General features: G+C 40.6%; 1 protein-coding gene across 1 annotated transcript in view; it reads left to right on the top strand.

The window, feature by feature from the left end:
- lrig2 (leucine-rich repeats and immunoglobulin-like domains 2) overlaps window positions 1-17,029 on the top strand; it is an 84,803-nt gene that overhangs the window by 46,054 nt on the left and 21,720 nt on the right. The window contains 3 exon segments of the mRNA XM_060919436.1: window positions 1,392-1,472; window positions 14,072-14,143; window positions 14,287-14,355. Of these exon segments, the coding sequence (XP_060775419.1) occupies window positions 1,392-1,472; window positions 14,072-14,143; window positions 14,287-14,355 (222 nt within the window).

Here is a 17,029-nt window from a genome sequence, read left to right as displayed (position 1 = left end):
GGGTTTTGCCTTGTCTTCAGGCTTAGGGCGTGGTACTGATTTTCTTTGTTCCTTAGTTTCTTTAATTCCGTGAAAATCGTCCCATACTGGTTTCATTCTGACCCATTCTAAATAGCCTTTAGTCATATAATCATAATCCCATTCTGGGTCGACCAATCCCTCGTATATTTGTCTATGTGCCGAGGCGAGATACTCTGGTTTAAAAGTTCCTGCGCGAGGATAAGTCAAAAACTGAGGCTGGGATTCAGTCCAGCCGGCCAAATTGTCTACCCACGGACTGGTGTAGAATGCTAAACCACAGCGATTCATCCAATCCCGTGGGGCTTCCTCGGGGTCCAGTCTGGGTACCTTAACACAACTTCCCCCCCCCATGGTGACACGTAAGGACCGTCTTGAGCACTAATTATTCCGTGGTAACTCTCACAGACCCGTGGCAACTCTCACAGGGATAAATGGGTTTTTGGATACTACCAACCAGGTGGAAGTCCCTTAAAATAAGAGATTTCTTACCTGATCAGGAGTATCCCGGATGAGCCCCCAAAACTGTTAGGTCAGAGATTCACCGTCTCTTCCTCTTGCTCCAACCGGAGCGATCACCCTCTCGCAGATTGGTCCCCTCGTGTCACCCAGAGCTCTGGGGCGAATCATGAAACCAGACAGGAACCCAAAAATCGTTATCGCAATGATATGCAATAATAAGCAGAATGTTCAGACATTTCTGATGTACAGCCTGTTCTTAAGATAGCTGGTATTAAGACAAAATATTTGCACGTCAGTATAGCATACAAGAACAAAAGGTTAAAAATAAGTTAATGCCTTCTTGGTTAAACTGAGATCAAGAATAAATCCTTACAATCTTAATGGTTGGTAGGGGATCAAATACTTATTTCACTCAACGAAATGCAAATCAATTTATATATTTTATAAAATGTGATTTTCTGGATTTTCTTTTTGATATTTGTTAAAATAAACCTACCCTTAAAATTATAGACTGTATCTTTGCAGTGGGCAAACTTACAAAATCAGCAAGGGATCAAATAATTATTTCCTCCACTTTTTTTTTTTTTTGACGTGCAATACTGTTTGGTGCCTCAGTGTTACTGCATGATCACACATGGAGGCATTTTATTCCATACAAAATGGCAGCTATTTCCTGTCTTGCTCACGTGGCTGAATTCGCATACCTTTTTAGAGCACCTAAATATAGCCTTGCAACACTGGTCTACATGCATGCCATCATCGCACACCACCTCTTCTAGATGTAAAGCAGATAACCAGGTTTTCACCTGAAGCTCACTTGAAGTTTGATTGTTTAGTAAAATCAAACTTTCATTCTAACACTCATTGTGGGTTTTTCCTCTCTCTCCCTCCCCCCACCCCCCTTTCTCCAGAGATATCCGTAACAACGACATATCCCTTGTTATTGAGGACATGGTCAGTTTGTTTGCAGGCATGAAAAAGCTCAACACATTGTAAGTGACCTCTTTTTTTTTTTTTTTTTTTTCTTTTCTTTAAAGCATCAGATTTTGTGTACGGTACCATGGGTTATAGTCCGTCACATCTTTAACGTTGCTGTTCAGAAGCATGTATTAAGGGATTTCATACTTCTCTGCTGAAGGATATAATTAAGTGTCCTGCATCATGTTATGGTTAACAAGTGTGCTTTCTAGATACCGTATGCAGTAAGAACTTGGTACAGTGCCTTCCACAATTATTGGCACCCTGTGTAAAGATATTTTGGGGGGGGATCCACCTTTTGGTGAAGTAGCTTCATCTCACCCTGAAAACAAGAAAAATCCAACCTTTAATTGAAATAATGATTTCTTGATGAGGGATTTGGTTTTCCTCTGAATACATTTATTTTCAACAAAAACACGTGCAAATACTATTGGCAGCCCTGGAAATTATAGTGAACACAAGGTAACTGAAGCATGTTTTCCTATTTAAATTCTACATTTTTGAGTTGATTGGAGTGTGTAGGAACTTTTAAGCTGTAATCTGTGACCTTCCTGATTAACCGAGGTACAACTGAGGTGAGACAGAGGCCAAACTCCCTCAGTTGTCTATCAGCATAGGAGAGATAAAAGAGAACACACAAACCAAATGAGGGAGAAGTGTGTTGACCTTCATAAGTCAGGAAATGGTGGGTTAAAAAGCCCCCATGGCTGCTCACCTGAAAATGACCATTTGGGCAATAAAAATGTGGGCACTAGGGGTGTGCAAAAATATCGATACGGCGATTATATCGCGATACTTTGTCTTCTGATTCAATATCGATACTCAAAATTTGAATATTGATATTTTTTCAAATAATAAATCATGTTTCAGACGGGTTGTAAATCCAGTACGACTTCCGCACCTCCGCTACGCGAGGTGTCGCTGTGCCGCTCCCTCACTGCAAGGCACTCGTCGTCTTCTCTTTTTTCCCCGGCGGTTGCAGTGAGGAAAAAAACCAAGCAAGCATGGCTGTTAACGTCAACCTAGAGACGCCGCCGAACTTTAAGGCAGATGTTTGGAGGCACTTTGGATTCCAAAGGAAAGGAGAAAAAAAACAGTGAGCCGGTGTTCTGTAAAGTTATCCTACCTCTTGGATTTGTCCTACCAAGCCTACTGCGCATGCGCGAAATCCAGGAGGGTAGGAAAATTCAACAGTACTTTTGTCCTACCGATCAGCTGAACTGATAAAAAATCGGTGAGTATTTCACGCATTTGCCGATTTTTATGTTTTGTGCGTATTGGTCGAGTCTTTGGCCGAGTCAGATAATTTGTAATGCCTTGTTTTGAATAATAAACCGGTCTGTATGAGAACTTGCTAATTCATGTGTTTTGCGCATGCGCAGTAGGCGACTAAGATGCACACTGCACTTTTCAATGTTTCAGACAGTGTGTTGTTCCTGCAAAATAAGCACAAGTTAAATGTTCTCCGGTATATGTTCTCAAGTTTACAAAGAACAAATTGATATTAGTGTTAGCACTGAAATGTATGTGCAGTCTGCAGTGCAAGTTTTCATAAAACAATTTGATTCTGCTTGTTAAGCAGCACTGATGTGTCCATGCTTACAGAAAAGTTGATAATACTAGCACAGAAATGGGAATTTTCTGTATGTTGTAGTGAAGCAACTCTTGGTTTTGCCAGCAGTGGAATAGAGACAAATATATGTCTGGCAAGAGTGTGTAGTTATGTATGTGAAATGTAATTTTACAGTGGTCAATAAATTTTGATTTTCTTCAGTGACACATATCGTGATGTGGTTGAAGTTTCTTGCAATATATCGATTATCGCAGAATCGCTGTATCGTGATATCGTTATCGTGGGCAAAATATCACCATAGTATCGTATCGTGAGGTATCTGGTGATACCCAGCCCTAGTGGGCACCAATTGGAACTGTTATAAACTTGCCTGGAAGGCACCCAAGTGAGGAGGGGGGGAAACTCCTCAAGGGTCACTGTTGGTTAATTATAAGAGAGAGTAAAATCTTGGGGTTTCCAAGTCTCTAAAACCACCATCAGACTCCACCTCCACGCCAACAGATTATTTGGAAGTTTTGCCAGAAAAAAGCCTTTTCTGTCAGTTAACCACAAACATAAGCACCTGAAGTTTGTCAACTGCTACTAAAACTTTGAATGGAACCGTGTTCTCTTGTCTGATGGAGCAAAAATGGAGCTTTTGGGCAAAAACCACTCAAGGTGGGTTTGGTGTAAAAAGAAGGCTGGCTAGAATGAAAAGAACCCGATCCCAACTGGTGGAGGTTCTGTGATGTTTTGAGGCTCTTTTTCATCATGGACTCCTTGAAATATCACATTTTAAATCAAAACCTGGCTACCTCTGTCAGGAAACTAAAACTGGGTCGCCATTGGATCTTCCAGCAGGACAATGATCTGAAGCATTTGTCCAAATCAACACAAAAATGGTTAACTGACCACAGAATCAAGCTTTTGCCATGATCATCTCAGTCCCCTGACCTGAACCCCATTGAAAACCTATGGGATGATCTGAAGAGGAGAGAGCACGAGAGAGGGCCTCGGACCCTGGATGATCTGGAGAGATTGTGTAAAGAGGAATGGGCTCAGATGCCCTGCTTTGTATTGCCAACCTTATAAAATGTTATAGGAGACTCAGTGCTGTTTTACTGGTAAAGGGAATTTGTACAAAGTATTAAACGCAGGGGTGTAAATAACTGTGGAGTGTACTACGGTCATGGGTCCGAAGCTTATAATACTGAAGAAAAATAGTTTTTCAGTATTATATTTTCGAGCCTGTAATATTAGAACGAGAAGAAAACTGTTAATAAATCTTTCTCATGGAGGAATTTTCAGAGTGAATGCTGTCATTATAAACCTCAGGGACAGGAAGAAATGAATGCTACAGAACATCACCTGTATAAAGCATTTCCAGTCTGACATTACAATTTATCATTTGGTTGTTATGCTTATAATCTGACACACAAACGTCAGCGTTATACTGTATATGTGCTGCTTCTAATATATTATTCTCTATAATAACTCATTCACAGGGACCTGTACAGCAGACAATCTGTAAAATTGAAGTCCAATATTAAACACATTTCAAAAATAAAAGTATTTACAGTTCTAGTTGGTGTCCCCTTTTTTATCCCCCACTAGCCGAAAGGCCCGAAGGGGGATTATGTTGTGGCGATGTCTGTCCGTCCGTCCCGGGAAGGGTGCTCACCTTCTGAAATCAACTCCTCTCAATTTTTGGAGGAATTTCATGAAACTTGGCAGGATTCTTTGGTATAGATGGTTTTCACTGATGTCACGGCATTCCGGGGAACGCCCCCCAGCCGCCATCTTGCGGAGCAAACAAAACGGACCATCGCCACTACCGGCTACGTTATCTCGGACGAATTTATGAAGTTATATAGTCAGTTTTCTAAAATAAAGATGAATGTCGGCAAAATCAAGCAAACAGAAGTATATAGATACATTAGATGACATCTCACGACAACGGTATGCAGCCAAACTGGCCTTGATTGGGGGAATTGACCCCTACGAAGTGGACAAAGATGCATTTTCAAGTGACTATGCAGGGCTGCCAAAGCCTGAAACTGACTTCATCAAACTTTAAAGGCTGTCTGATATATACAACTTTATATATTCACAGCGCGCCTTTTGGCGGATGCCGCCTGAATCGCGCAGATCCGATTTTTTTGGCGGGGGGGGGGGGGGGGGCGTTGGAGTGTCTGATTATAATTTCAAATTAAGTTCTGTATTAAAATTACTAAATAAGCAAATCCGTTATAGTCCATGAAACAGGAAGTATAAGGATGAGAAAAAAACAGTTTAAATCGGAAAGCTGCGCACATTTGCGCGGTCCTGCACACCGCTCGGGATGCGCAAATGTGCGCAGCTTTCCGATTTAAACTGTTTTTTCCTTATACTTCCTGTTTCATGGACTATAACGGATTTGCTTATTTAGTAATTTTAATACAGAATTTAATTTGAAATTATAATCGGACACTCCAACGCCCCCCCCCCCCCCCCCCCCCCCCCCCCCCCCAAAAAAAAAAACCTCGGATCTGCGCAATTCAGGCAGCATCCGCCAAAAGGCGCGCTGTTTGCATCCCAAACACAAATCAAATCATACAGAATAGACCTAAAATGTTTTTCAAAAATGACCCTTGCATGAGTGAAGTGACAAGTTTCAAATAGAAACGTGACAAACGAGCGATATTAAGTGTACATTACAATGTAAACGTACACTCAGCGGTTCCAGTTAGGCATTCTCCAGAGATTGTTCACATGATGTTTTGGTTTCCAAAAACAAACTTAAACACAATTGATTGTTTATTTAAACAACTTACCACTTATAAAATGATCGGAGCAGACTTTGCTGTGTTTGGAAGGCTGGAAATCCTTGCGGTTGATTCTCGCAAGCCATAGATTTCTCCTTTGTATGCTGAGTTTCTTTGTTTGCTCGCCTTCGTGCTCCCGTACAGTGGGAATTCCATAAAAGCTCCGCTTGACGTCATCATCTGACCTATTACGACAGCCGTGAACACAACAGGTGTGCACCATTGCTAGCTTTAAATAGCCTGCTTGGGTTCTTTTGAAGACTTTGTACTCATGCGTTACAATGTGTGCTCAGTCACCCATACGGTAAGCTTGACCCGCAAGATGGCCGCCACTAGGGAATCCCCGACTCTGTGACGTCATGTGAAAACTATCTATATGTCGGTAATACACATTGTAATTTCGTTAAATTCTGTCACATTTTACCAGAGTTACAGCCCTTGATTAACACAATTATACTTGACAGTTTGTGGAGGAATTTCACAAAACTTGGCAAAAGGCATCATTATATGCTGGTAGTACACATACTGTAATTTCATTTAATTCGGTCATGTTTTACCAGAGTTGTGGCCCTTGTACTTTTTACAATTTCATGGTGTGCTTGGCTTCTGACATGAACTCCTCTCACAATTTTTGGACTAATTTCTTGAAGCTTGGCAAAAGGCCTCGTTATATGACGGTAATACGCATATTGCAATTTAATTTCGTTTGTGAAAATTTTACCAGAGTTGTGGCCCTTGATTAAATAACTTGGACAATTTCATGAGGGTGTACATTCTTCTAAAATCAACTCCTCTCACAATTTGTGGAGGAATTTCACCAAGTTTGGTGAAAGGTTTTGTGATATGACAGTTATACGCATGTTGAAATTTCATTTAATTTGGGCAAATTTTACCTGAGTTATGCCCTTGATTATTAACAAACTTGCACTTTGGCAATTTCATCAAGGTGTGATTTACTTTCTGAAATCAGCTTCCCTCACAATTTTTATGCCCTGCTGGCTGAAAGGCCCGAAGGGGGATTATGTCTTGGCAGTGTCTGTCCGTCCCAGGAAGGGTACTTGCCTTCTGAAATCAACTCCTCTCTCAATTTTTGAAGGATTCTTTATGTCGGTAATACGCATATTGTAATTTCATTCAGTTCAGTTATATTTTACTAGAGTTATGGCATAGTTGCCAGCAGGGGATATTGTGCTCTTGGAGCACTCTTAATTATTGCCCTAACAGTAGAAATGGGCATTTTCAGGCGAGTAGCTACAACCTCGATTCCAAAAAAGTTGGGACAAAGTACAAATTGTAAATAAAAACGGAATGCAATGATATTTGGAAGTTTCAAAATTCCATATTTTTTCAGAATAGAACATAGATGACATATCAAATGTTTAAACTGAGAAAATGTATCATTTAAAGAGAAAAATTAGGTGATTTTTTTTTTAAATTTCATGACAACACCACATCTCAAAGTTGGGACAAGGCCATGTTTACCACTGTGAGACATCCCCTTTTCTCTTTACAACAGTCTGTAAACGTCTGGGGACTGAGGAGACAAGTTGCTCAAGTTTAGGGATAGGAATGTTAACCCATTCTTGTCTAATGTAGGATTCTAGTTGCTCAACTGTCTTGGGTCTTTTTTTGTCGTATCTTCCGTTTTATGATGCGCCAAATGTTTTCTATGGGTGAAAGATCTGGACTCCAGGCTGGCCAGTTCAGTACCCGGACCCTTCTTATACGCAGCCATGATGCTGTAATTGGTGCAGTATGTGGTTTGGCATTGTCATGTTGGAAAATGCAAGGTCTTCCCTGAAAGAGACGTCGTCTGGATGGGAGCATATGTTGCTCTAGAACCTGGATATACCTTTCAGCGTTGATGGTGTCTTTCCAGATGTGTAAGCTGCCCATGCCACACGCACTAATGCAACCCCATACCATCAGAGATGCAGGCTTCTGAACTGAGCGCTGATAACAACTTGGGTTGTCCTCCTCTTTAGTCTGAATGACACGGCGTCCCTGATTTCCATAAAGAACTTCAAATTTTGATTCGTCTGACCACAGAACAGTTTTCCACTTTGCCACAGTCCATTTTAAATGAGCCTTGGCCCAGAGAAGACGTCTGCGCTTCTGGATCATGTTTAGATACGGCTTCTTCTTTGAACTATAGAGTTTTAGCTGGCAACGGCGGATGGCACGGTGAATTGTGTTCACAGATAATGTTCTCTGGAAATATTCCTGAGCCCATTTTGTGATTTCCAATACAGAAGCATGCCTGTATGTGATGCAGTGCCGTCTAAGGGCCCGAAGATCACGGGCACCCAGTATGGTTTTCTGACCTTGACCCTTACGCACAGAGATTCTTCCAGATTCTCTGAATCTTTTGATGATATTATGCACTGTAGATGATATGTTCAAACTCTTTGCAACTTTACACTGTCGAACTCCTTTCTGATATTGCTCCACTATTTGTCGGCGCAGAATTAGGGGGATTGGTGATCCTCTTCCCATCTTCACTTCTGAGAGCCGCTGCCACTCCAAGATGCTCTTTTTATACCCAGTCATGTTAATGACCTATTGCCAATTGACCTAATGAGTTGCAATTTGGTCCTTCAGCTGTTCCTTTTTTGTACCTTTAACTTTTCCAGCCTCTTATTGCCCCTGTCCCAACTTTTTTGAGATGTCTTGGTGTCATGAAATTTCAAATGAGCCAATATTTGGTATGAAATTTCAAAATGTCTCACTTTCGACATTTGATATGTTGTCTATGTTCTATTGTGAATACAATATCAGTTTTTGAGATTTGTAAATTATTGCATTCCGTTTTTATTTACAATTTGTACTTTGTCCCGACTTTTTTGGAATCGGGGTTGTATTTTTTTTTATAACCATTCCCTGACTTGTGAAGGTCAACACACTACTTCTTCCTCATTTGGTTTGTGTGTTCTGGTATCTTTCCAATTTATGAGCTTTACTCAAACGCTGCATAAAAACCAGACTTTGATGAAGTGTTTAATTTTCTGCCCCCTCGTACAGTGGTCTTGAAACTTTTTTTGTAGCCAAGGACTCATTAAACTGTAAAATAAGTTCCATGAATGCCAACAGTGTAGATTTATTTCATGAATATTATTACATTTTAAAAAATTTTTGGAGCCATAGAACTGTTTGGAAAATTTCCACTGATGCAAACACATTGCCTCTGAGTTGACTTTGGTGTTTGATAGTATCTGTCAAAACTTTGGCACACACAATTTAATGTGGTGTGGGGCTGCCCTTTTTATTTTTTTGGAAAGACACTTTGTCATAAAGACTGACTGACTGTCGTTTCTCTTTACTTAGTTGAGTGATTCTTGACATAATATGGATCACTACAGTTGTGGAATAGAGCTAATTAATTTTTTTTATTATTTACTGTTTGAGCTCAAACACATTAGGAAAGCAAGAAATTGCACTAATTAACTTTTGACGAGGTACATCTGTTAATTAAAAGCATTCCAGGTGACTACCTCATGAAGCTGGTTAAGAGAATGCCAATAGTGTGCAAAGCGTTAAGGTAAATGGTGGCTACTTTGAAAAATCTAAAATATGAACACCCCCCTCCCAAAACACTTTGTTTACCATATAATTCATTGTGTTCCATATGGTCTGTAAAATATTTGCCTGGTACTAGCCTGTGGCTATCTAATCGATTTATTGATTGATTGATTTTATTTTTATTTATTTTTTTATATAGTTAAATGTCCCTTACCAGAAGTATTAAATTGAGCATCATGAGCCATAATTAAGCCTCAATAAATAAACCTCTCCAGAGTTTTTAATTGTAGGTATTGTATTTAAAACTGTATGGATGTAGCCTGGGCCCGCCCATCCTAAGCGTGACGCAACATGAGGGCCTGTTGCGAGCTTAGTCTGGCCAGGCAAGCTATCTACAGCTCTTCCAAGCTCCCGAAAAATCGGGAACTAATCAACTTTAAGCATCTCCAATGGCCCTGGGTAGAGGCGTGTTCAAGGCAGTGACGTAGTAGAACTGCGACCGGAAGCCATAGATTGTTTACAGAATCTATGCCGGAAGTAGGGCTGCACAATTAATCGAATTTAATCGAAAATCGCGATTTTGGCTGCCACGATTAAATTAAATGAAAATCGCGATTTATTTCCATTTAAAATGTGAGCTCTGCTGTATATCTGATCAAGCACTTTTTGACCAGTACTCCGCCAAACCATTAGGGGGCGAACCGACGCATGTAAGGTTTCATTACTCCGCCTAAATAAGCAAGCAAGCCAAGTGCAGTGTTGCCAGATTGTTTGGTTTTAAGTGCTTTTTGGCGGGTTTTGAACATATTTTGGGCTGGAAAACGTCAGCAGCATCTGGCAACACTGGCCAAGTGCGCAGAGCTTCAGTGCAGCGGTATCTTCTTCAAGAGGTGATGGCGTGAGAGCAGAAAGAGAGTAGCGTGAGAGTAGCAGATTGAGGTGAGAGAGAAAAGCTAACTATGTCGGAACAACAGACTATTTAGCACTGGAGGCAATGCTGTGACCTGCCTTCGCTCATGTTTAAAGCCAGAGCATGTTGATAGGCTGGTCTTTCTAGCTAAAAACTTGTAGGCCTCAGTATAATGCTATGTAATTGTTACAATTGAGTTTTCAGTTCCTTCATCCTTTGGTAATTTCTTGGATAAATTTAATTTATTTGTCATTTGGAAATCAGAATTTCTCTTTTAAATTTCATTCTGCACTGAAAGCTGTTCATATTGCTTGTTTGAATATAGTGAAATAAAATTTAAGTGATTTCCCTAACATCAAGAATAATCGTGATTAATAATCGCAATTACAATTTTGATCAAGATAATCGTGATTATCATTTTTTCCATAATCGTGCAGCCCTAGCCGGAAGCGCTTCATTCACTAGAAACATTACGAACATGGAGCAAGTTCTCATTGAAAACGGAGCAAAGAGCAGCCCTGGAGGTATTTATTGAAAGGAAGGACGTTTTCGCCTTGCTCCCGACCGGCTTCGGTAAGAGTTTAAAGGAACAGTCCACCGTACTTCCATAATGAAATATGCTCTTATCTGAATTGAGACGACCTGCTCCGTACCTGTCCGAGCTTTGTGCGACCTCCCAGTCAGTCAGACGTGCTGTCACTCCTGTTAGCAATGTAGCTAGGCTCAGTATGGCCAATGGTATTTTTGGGGGCTGTAGTTAGATGCGACCAAACTCTTCCGCGTTTTTCCTGTTTACATAGGTTTATATGACCAGTGATATGAAACAAGTTCAGTTACACAAGTTGAAACGTAGCGATTTTCTATGCTATGGAAAGTCCGCACTATAATGACAGGCGTACTAACACCACCTGCGCGCTTCGGCAGCGCATTGATATCTGAGCTCTGTATCAATGCGCTGCCGAAGCGCACAGAAGGTGTTAGTACGCCTGTCATTATAGTGCGGACTTTCCATAGCATAGAAAATCGCTACGTTTCAATTTGTGTAACTGGACTTGTTTCATATCACTGGTCATATAAACCTATGTAAACAGGAAAAACGCGGAAGAGTTTGGTCACATCTAACTACAGCCCCCAAAAATACCATTGGCCATACTGAGCCTAGCTACATTGCTAACAGGAGTGACCGCGCGTCTGACTGCGTCTGACTGACTGGGAGGTCGCGCAAAGCTTGGACAGGTACGGAGCAGCTCGTCTCAATTCAGATAAGAGCATATTTCATTATGGAAGTACGGTGGACTGTTCCTTTAATCTACCAGTTAGCCCCGTCGCGTCACATACGTCAGAGGAAAGAGTAATGTGATTGGTTTAAGCTTCGTCACAGCCTTTTCTGGCTTCGACCAGTAGCAAACTGAGGCATTTCAGGGAGGCGGGTCAACCACGGGCTCTGGGAAACGGTTGGGCTTAATATCTTGGCCAGACCAATAGCTCGTAGAGCTTTGCAGTCGTGTTAGCCAGGCTAGTATGGATGTGCCAGAAACCAACATCAACCCATGCATGCAGGACATTCTCACTCAAAAGGGATTAATGATCCAAAAGTGGAGTCTGGTCCATTAACACAAGAACTTATTGCCATGTTTGTGTTCAGCAAACAAGCAAGCTATTAAACCCAAGAAGTACACTCAAAAGAAGTGGATACAGAAACCACTCAGTGGGATTAGATCCTTACATGCTAACAAAGAAGGATTTTTTTGTATGAGTTGGAAAATTATCCATCCGTTGAGTTCCCTGACATCTCAAACTACCTGGTGCTGCAGACATCGTTCTACACGGACAAACAGATGGAAACCTGGAAGAGTGTGGAGGCGTACAACTTTATTTGTGGCTGGGATAAAGATCTGGGGATCAGGACACTGCAAGATAGACCGCGATAGACGGATCTAAGTGCAGGAAGAGCGTTTATTAGCAGGCGTGATATTTATAAAAGCAAAACACAGGGCTCGATATTCGCGGTGGTCCGGTCGCCTGAGGCGACTTAATTTGTCATTTGGCGGGTAATTCCTGTCACTAGGCAGCCCGGCTGGCTAGTTGAAAATAAATATATATGAAACGAAGATTCAGACTAGGGCTGTGCGATATATCAAATATACTTGATATATCTCCGAAAAATCTGTGAGAGATACATAAAATTAATTATATCATAACTATCAAGTATTTTATGGTCATCTGCCGACTTGCGTTTGTTGCATTTGCTTAAAAAACTTTTCTGGTGGTTTTCTCCCTGTCCCTCAGGTAGTAACGTGAGAGGCTGCCTAAGGGTAAAAAAAAAACAATAACGTCACACACTCGCCAACCAATCCTGGGCGACATCTCGGTGCTGAAAGGAACTTGCGGGAAGATTTTCTAGTTTCGGTTTACAGCGCTGACTCAGTTCGTGCATTCACTGGTGTTGCATAGGCTACCGTGTAAGCTCTGTCAATTTCAGCGACAAATTAAAAATGGAAGCGGATGAATTGGTTCCTAAAAGAACTAGTAAGGGGTCAGTCATCCGTAATTTTTTTTTGGATATCGCGAGGAGGACGTGGAACAGCAAATGCCAATTTGTAAAGTGTGCAAAAAAACTCATCACGACAGGCAGCAGCACTACAAATATGTTCCGTCACCTGAAAACTCACCCGGTACAGTATGAAGAGTCTCTCTCTTAAATGCAGAACTTCTTGCCCACGAGCTAAAATCCCCACACAAGCTAAACAAATGACCATAGTGGCCTTGTTCTCCAAAGCCACCCCATGTGTTGCAATTTTCAAGATTGTTTTTTCAGTTTGTGCGACATCTTTGTTGAAATAAAAATTAGTCTTATTTCAATTCAATTGTGATTAATCACGAACATGAAAATGTAAAATGTGTTGTTGAAAACCACCTGTAAAGTTAACCAAGAATGTTTATTTAATCTGCAGGGATTGTAGTGAAAACAGTAAAGAGTAAAAGTTAGATTTCATGGGGTCCTTTAGAGGAGATTTTAATATATCGTGAAATGGATATAGTAGTACAATGGTAACTACTCTCTTTTGTGTTATTTTTGACAGAAGTAAAATTCATACATGAACAAATTTTGGCGAGTTGATTTTCTGTTTGGCGAGTTACTTTGGAAGGTAACTAGTCTGGCTGGCTGGTGAAAAAATATATGAATTTCGAGCCCTGAAACAGAAAGCAGCGTATTTAAATAGTGTTATAAACATGACTAGAAACAAACGCAACCGTGATGATTCGTCACAAAGCCTCTGTGAAAACGGCATCCGTATCTGTGCGTGCTGATTGCGCTCAAATCAGTATCGGGCATTTCCCATAAGAACTAGGTCTCAAACGCGTGCACAACGTGTTCTGAGTGTGTGCGCGGCTGCTCGAGCTGCGCCAGACTCAAGCGTCCAAAGGTGTGACAGTCAAGTGTTGAGCTGCTGTGTGACCACAACTTTTAGCTCGCGTATATATCGCCATCAAAATGCCTCATTTTCACCGATAACCAAAGCGTCGTGAGCTGTGTGACCGTAGCTTAATGAGGTGGATGTGACATCAGATGCGACCAGCAACTGTATCCTACTACAAGTTTAAAAAAAAAAAAAAAAATTCAACTTGGGAAGAAAAATTTGCGGCCCACTGGATGGCGCTTCACCGCGGCCCAGTGTTTGAGAGACACTGCCCTAGTGGACATGTTTGCATTATGTCCATGTTTGAAGGCAGATACTTATGCATCCGCTTGCATACAACGTGCTAATCTTCACACTTTTACGGATATAGAAGTTTCAACGTGTGTGTGGTTGGTTCTGTTCTCAGGGTACTTCAGAAGAACAACATCAGAACCATCGCAGAGAAGGCCTTTGAGGATCTGAAAGAACTAGAGCATCTGTATGTTTCTTTTCATTTTCCTTATTTGCTGAATGTTTTTATCCTTTGTTCAGAGTATAATCTGAGCCATCGACATTTGTTTAATATATAAATCCATTTTTCAAGCAGTGAGGTGTTTTGATAAATTTGTATTGTGTCTTCAGAGATTTGAGTAAGAACCGGATCATCTCTATTCACCCAGAGGCATTCTCTCATTTGAAACTCAAATCACTGTAAGTGTAGACGTGTTCTTTATTCTATTCTATTTCATGTCTTGCATACAGTGTGGCTATTGAGCTCTACTATATGTGTACTGTGAGCTACATGCACACATTATCTTGATGGATTATGCAGTAAATATGTTGGTTGTAAGATGCATGGTTTTAAATAAATTTTTTTCCCCTATTCTTTACAATAGATTTTTATTATGTTGATTGTATCGGCGGTTGGGGCGTGCCATTGGGTAAATCACTAGCATTTTAAGAAGTGGTGAAATGGCTTGCAAAATAATTGGTGTAAAATTTTTCAATTGCGTCTTTGGTGGGATGCTTCAATACAGAGTGCTGTTGAGAGTGCAGAGGATCGTTTACAAAGATTTCTCAAAAGCTAATCGATGACTCATAGGTATTGGTGTCATGCCAAGTTGTTTTGTGAGAGCCAGTATATTGTTGGCAAGGATACTCTTTATTTAAAATGCATATCACGGGTAAATTCAGGAGCAAGATCAATGTAGTTCTCCTATTTTATATTAAACTTTGGTCAAGTATCTGTCACATTTTTGCATTTTGTGCAATTTTTTTTTACCTTGCGCAATACCAGAAAAATTCAGTTGAAATCGAGCCATTTGAGGCGAATTGGTCCGCCTCTGAAAAAACTTGCCATTTGGATTTCCCGGGAAACATTGATTTTCGTGACGTCGCGTGCGGGACGCCTCCCTCTGAATCATATGTCAGCACTGGTTTGTTTATGAGAAAATGACCTGGTGGTTTTCTGCAAATTTCTTCAACATTATCGCGTAATTATTAAAATGGTTAACAGATGTATCGTAGGAGGGTGTAGCAACACCAATCTTGGTGGGATTAGTACTCATCGTTTTCCAAAAGACCGGACAATGAGAGAGAAATGGGAGCGCTTGGTCTACACAGGCTGTGCACTGAAACCGTGCAAAGCTCTCACAGCCTGCTGGTGCTTCCGCAGGTAACGTCACGAATCTGGCTCCAGACTCCCTTGGGATTTTTCCAGAAGCGTTTTATTTTATTTTTTTCTTCTGTAGATAGATGGCCTTGTGCAAAAGGACATACTTTCATATAAAAAAAAAAAAACAACTGAAATTGGTCCGGGATATGCACATTAAAGGGGAACTGAAGTCATTTTTAAACTTGCTTTATTCCTTAATTAACGTGTTATTCAATTACGTTTTCGGTTTTATTAACCTTATATCGTGACTTGTATCTGCATATTATATTACACTTATCGGCCTTTTCGGTTTTTAGCCATGTTGAATGTAGTTTCTTTTGGTACACGCTATACATCGCTTATCCGTGCAATCTTCGCGAGACTTCAAACGTTTAGTGTCAGCGCCGCCATTTTGAAAACTGTTTACACAGCGGCCAGATCGCCGTATCATCCCAATTTAGATTAATTTCGAGATTTGCCAGCTTCATCAGTGATGATTATTCCATACGACTTCGAACCAACGTGGAGTAGAGTAGAGTTGGAAAGATGACAGGATAAGGATGAGTCCGTTGCGCTGTTATTTACATCATTACTGTCGCACAGTTAAAATGTGCCAGATCAGGCGGCTGGTGGGTTTTCGAAATAATAAATACACGCATGTATTTTTGTGATAAATACATATTATACTGAGCGCATTTCCCACATTATCCTCACTAAGGTTTCGGACAGCACTACAAAATGGCGTCCCCACTATATAGTGACCTATATAGTGAGTAGGGAGCGATTTCGGACACAGGGAAAACTTCCAGCTTGATTACGGCAGCATTCGAAGGAGGGCGCGCCCGTCTTTTGACAGCAGATGTTGGTCACTTTGATTTCCGCTGTACGTTTTACTTCCGTCCTACGATGTCTCGCACAGGTCTCAGCGAATCTCGTTTACGGCCATTGCTTTGACATACAGACTGATATATTACAGAGCATATTTCAAACACTCATAACTTGCTATAGCAGCGACAAAATAGCTGTCAGAAATGCATTCCTACATTTTATAAAATGAGCGAGAATTCTGATGATAAAAAAAAAATTGCCTTCAGTTCCCCTTTAAAGTCAGTGTCTAATGTTAAATATATGATTTGGATATAGTACTTGCATGCTTAGGAAGAGGTCAGTGTTGGAAGGACTTCAGATATTTAAAGACTTTGAATGTCATTAAAAAAAAAATCTAATTATGGAAGTAGATCCGGAAGTCCGTGAGTGGAATAAGTGTCCTTTAGCACTATATCTTTTCATAATATAGAGTAAGTGACCTGAGAGGGAGAAACTTCAGGCTCAAGTTTGATTACTGACTGTAATCAGTGTCGTCCCCCCCCAAATATACTGCCAGTTAGATTTTCAAAATACCCGGAAGTAGAAGTGTCTGCATCTCGTCACTAAAACTCATGTCTCGGTGTCCCCTCAGAGACCATAGTGCTCCCCAATTTTTATATCTTTAGCCATGAAAAATATACCACTGTCATCTATATATATTAAAATGATGATCCAAAATAGTAGCTAGATTGTTGGTGGTCACTGATTAATGAGAATAGGCTGACTAATTTTTTTTTTTTTTTACTGTTTAATACTTTCTAACGTTCTATATCCTAAAAACTGGTCGGTGTGATGATGCATTCCCGAGACCCAACAGTTGGTGTGTCTGTTTAGTAGTTCCTTCCTGTTCTATCAAAACATCTA

The sequence above is a fragment of the Neoarius graeffei genome, chromosome 4, assembly GCF_027579695.1.
Source record: "Neoarius graeffei isolate fNeoGra1 chromosome 4, fNeoGra1.pri, whole genome shotgun sequence".
Lineage (NCBI taxonomy): Eukaryota > Metazoa > Chordata > Actinopteri > Siluriformes > Ariidae > Neoarius > Neoarius graeffei.
This window is presented reverse-complemented; position numbering and strand designations above follow the sequence as displayed.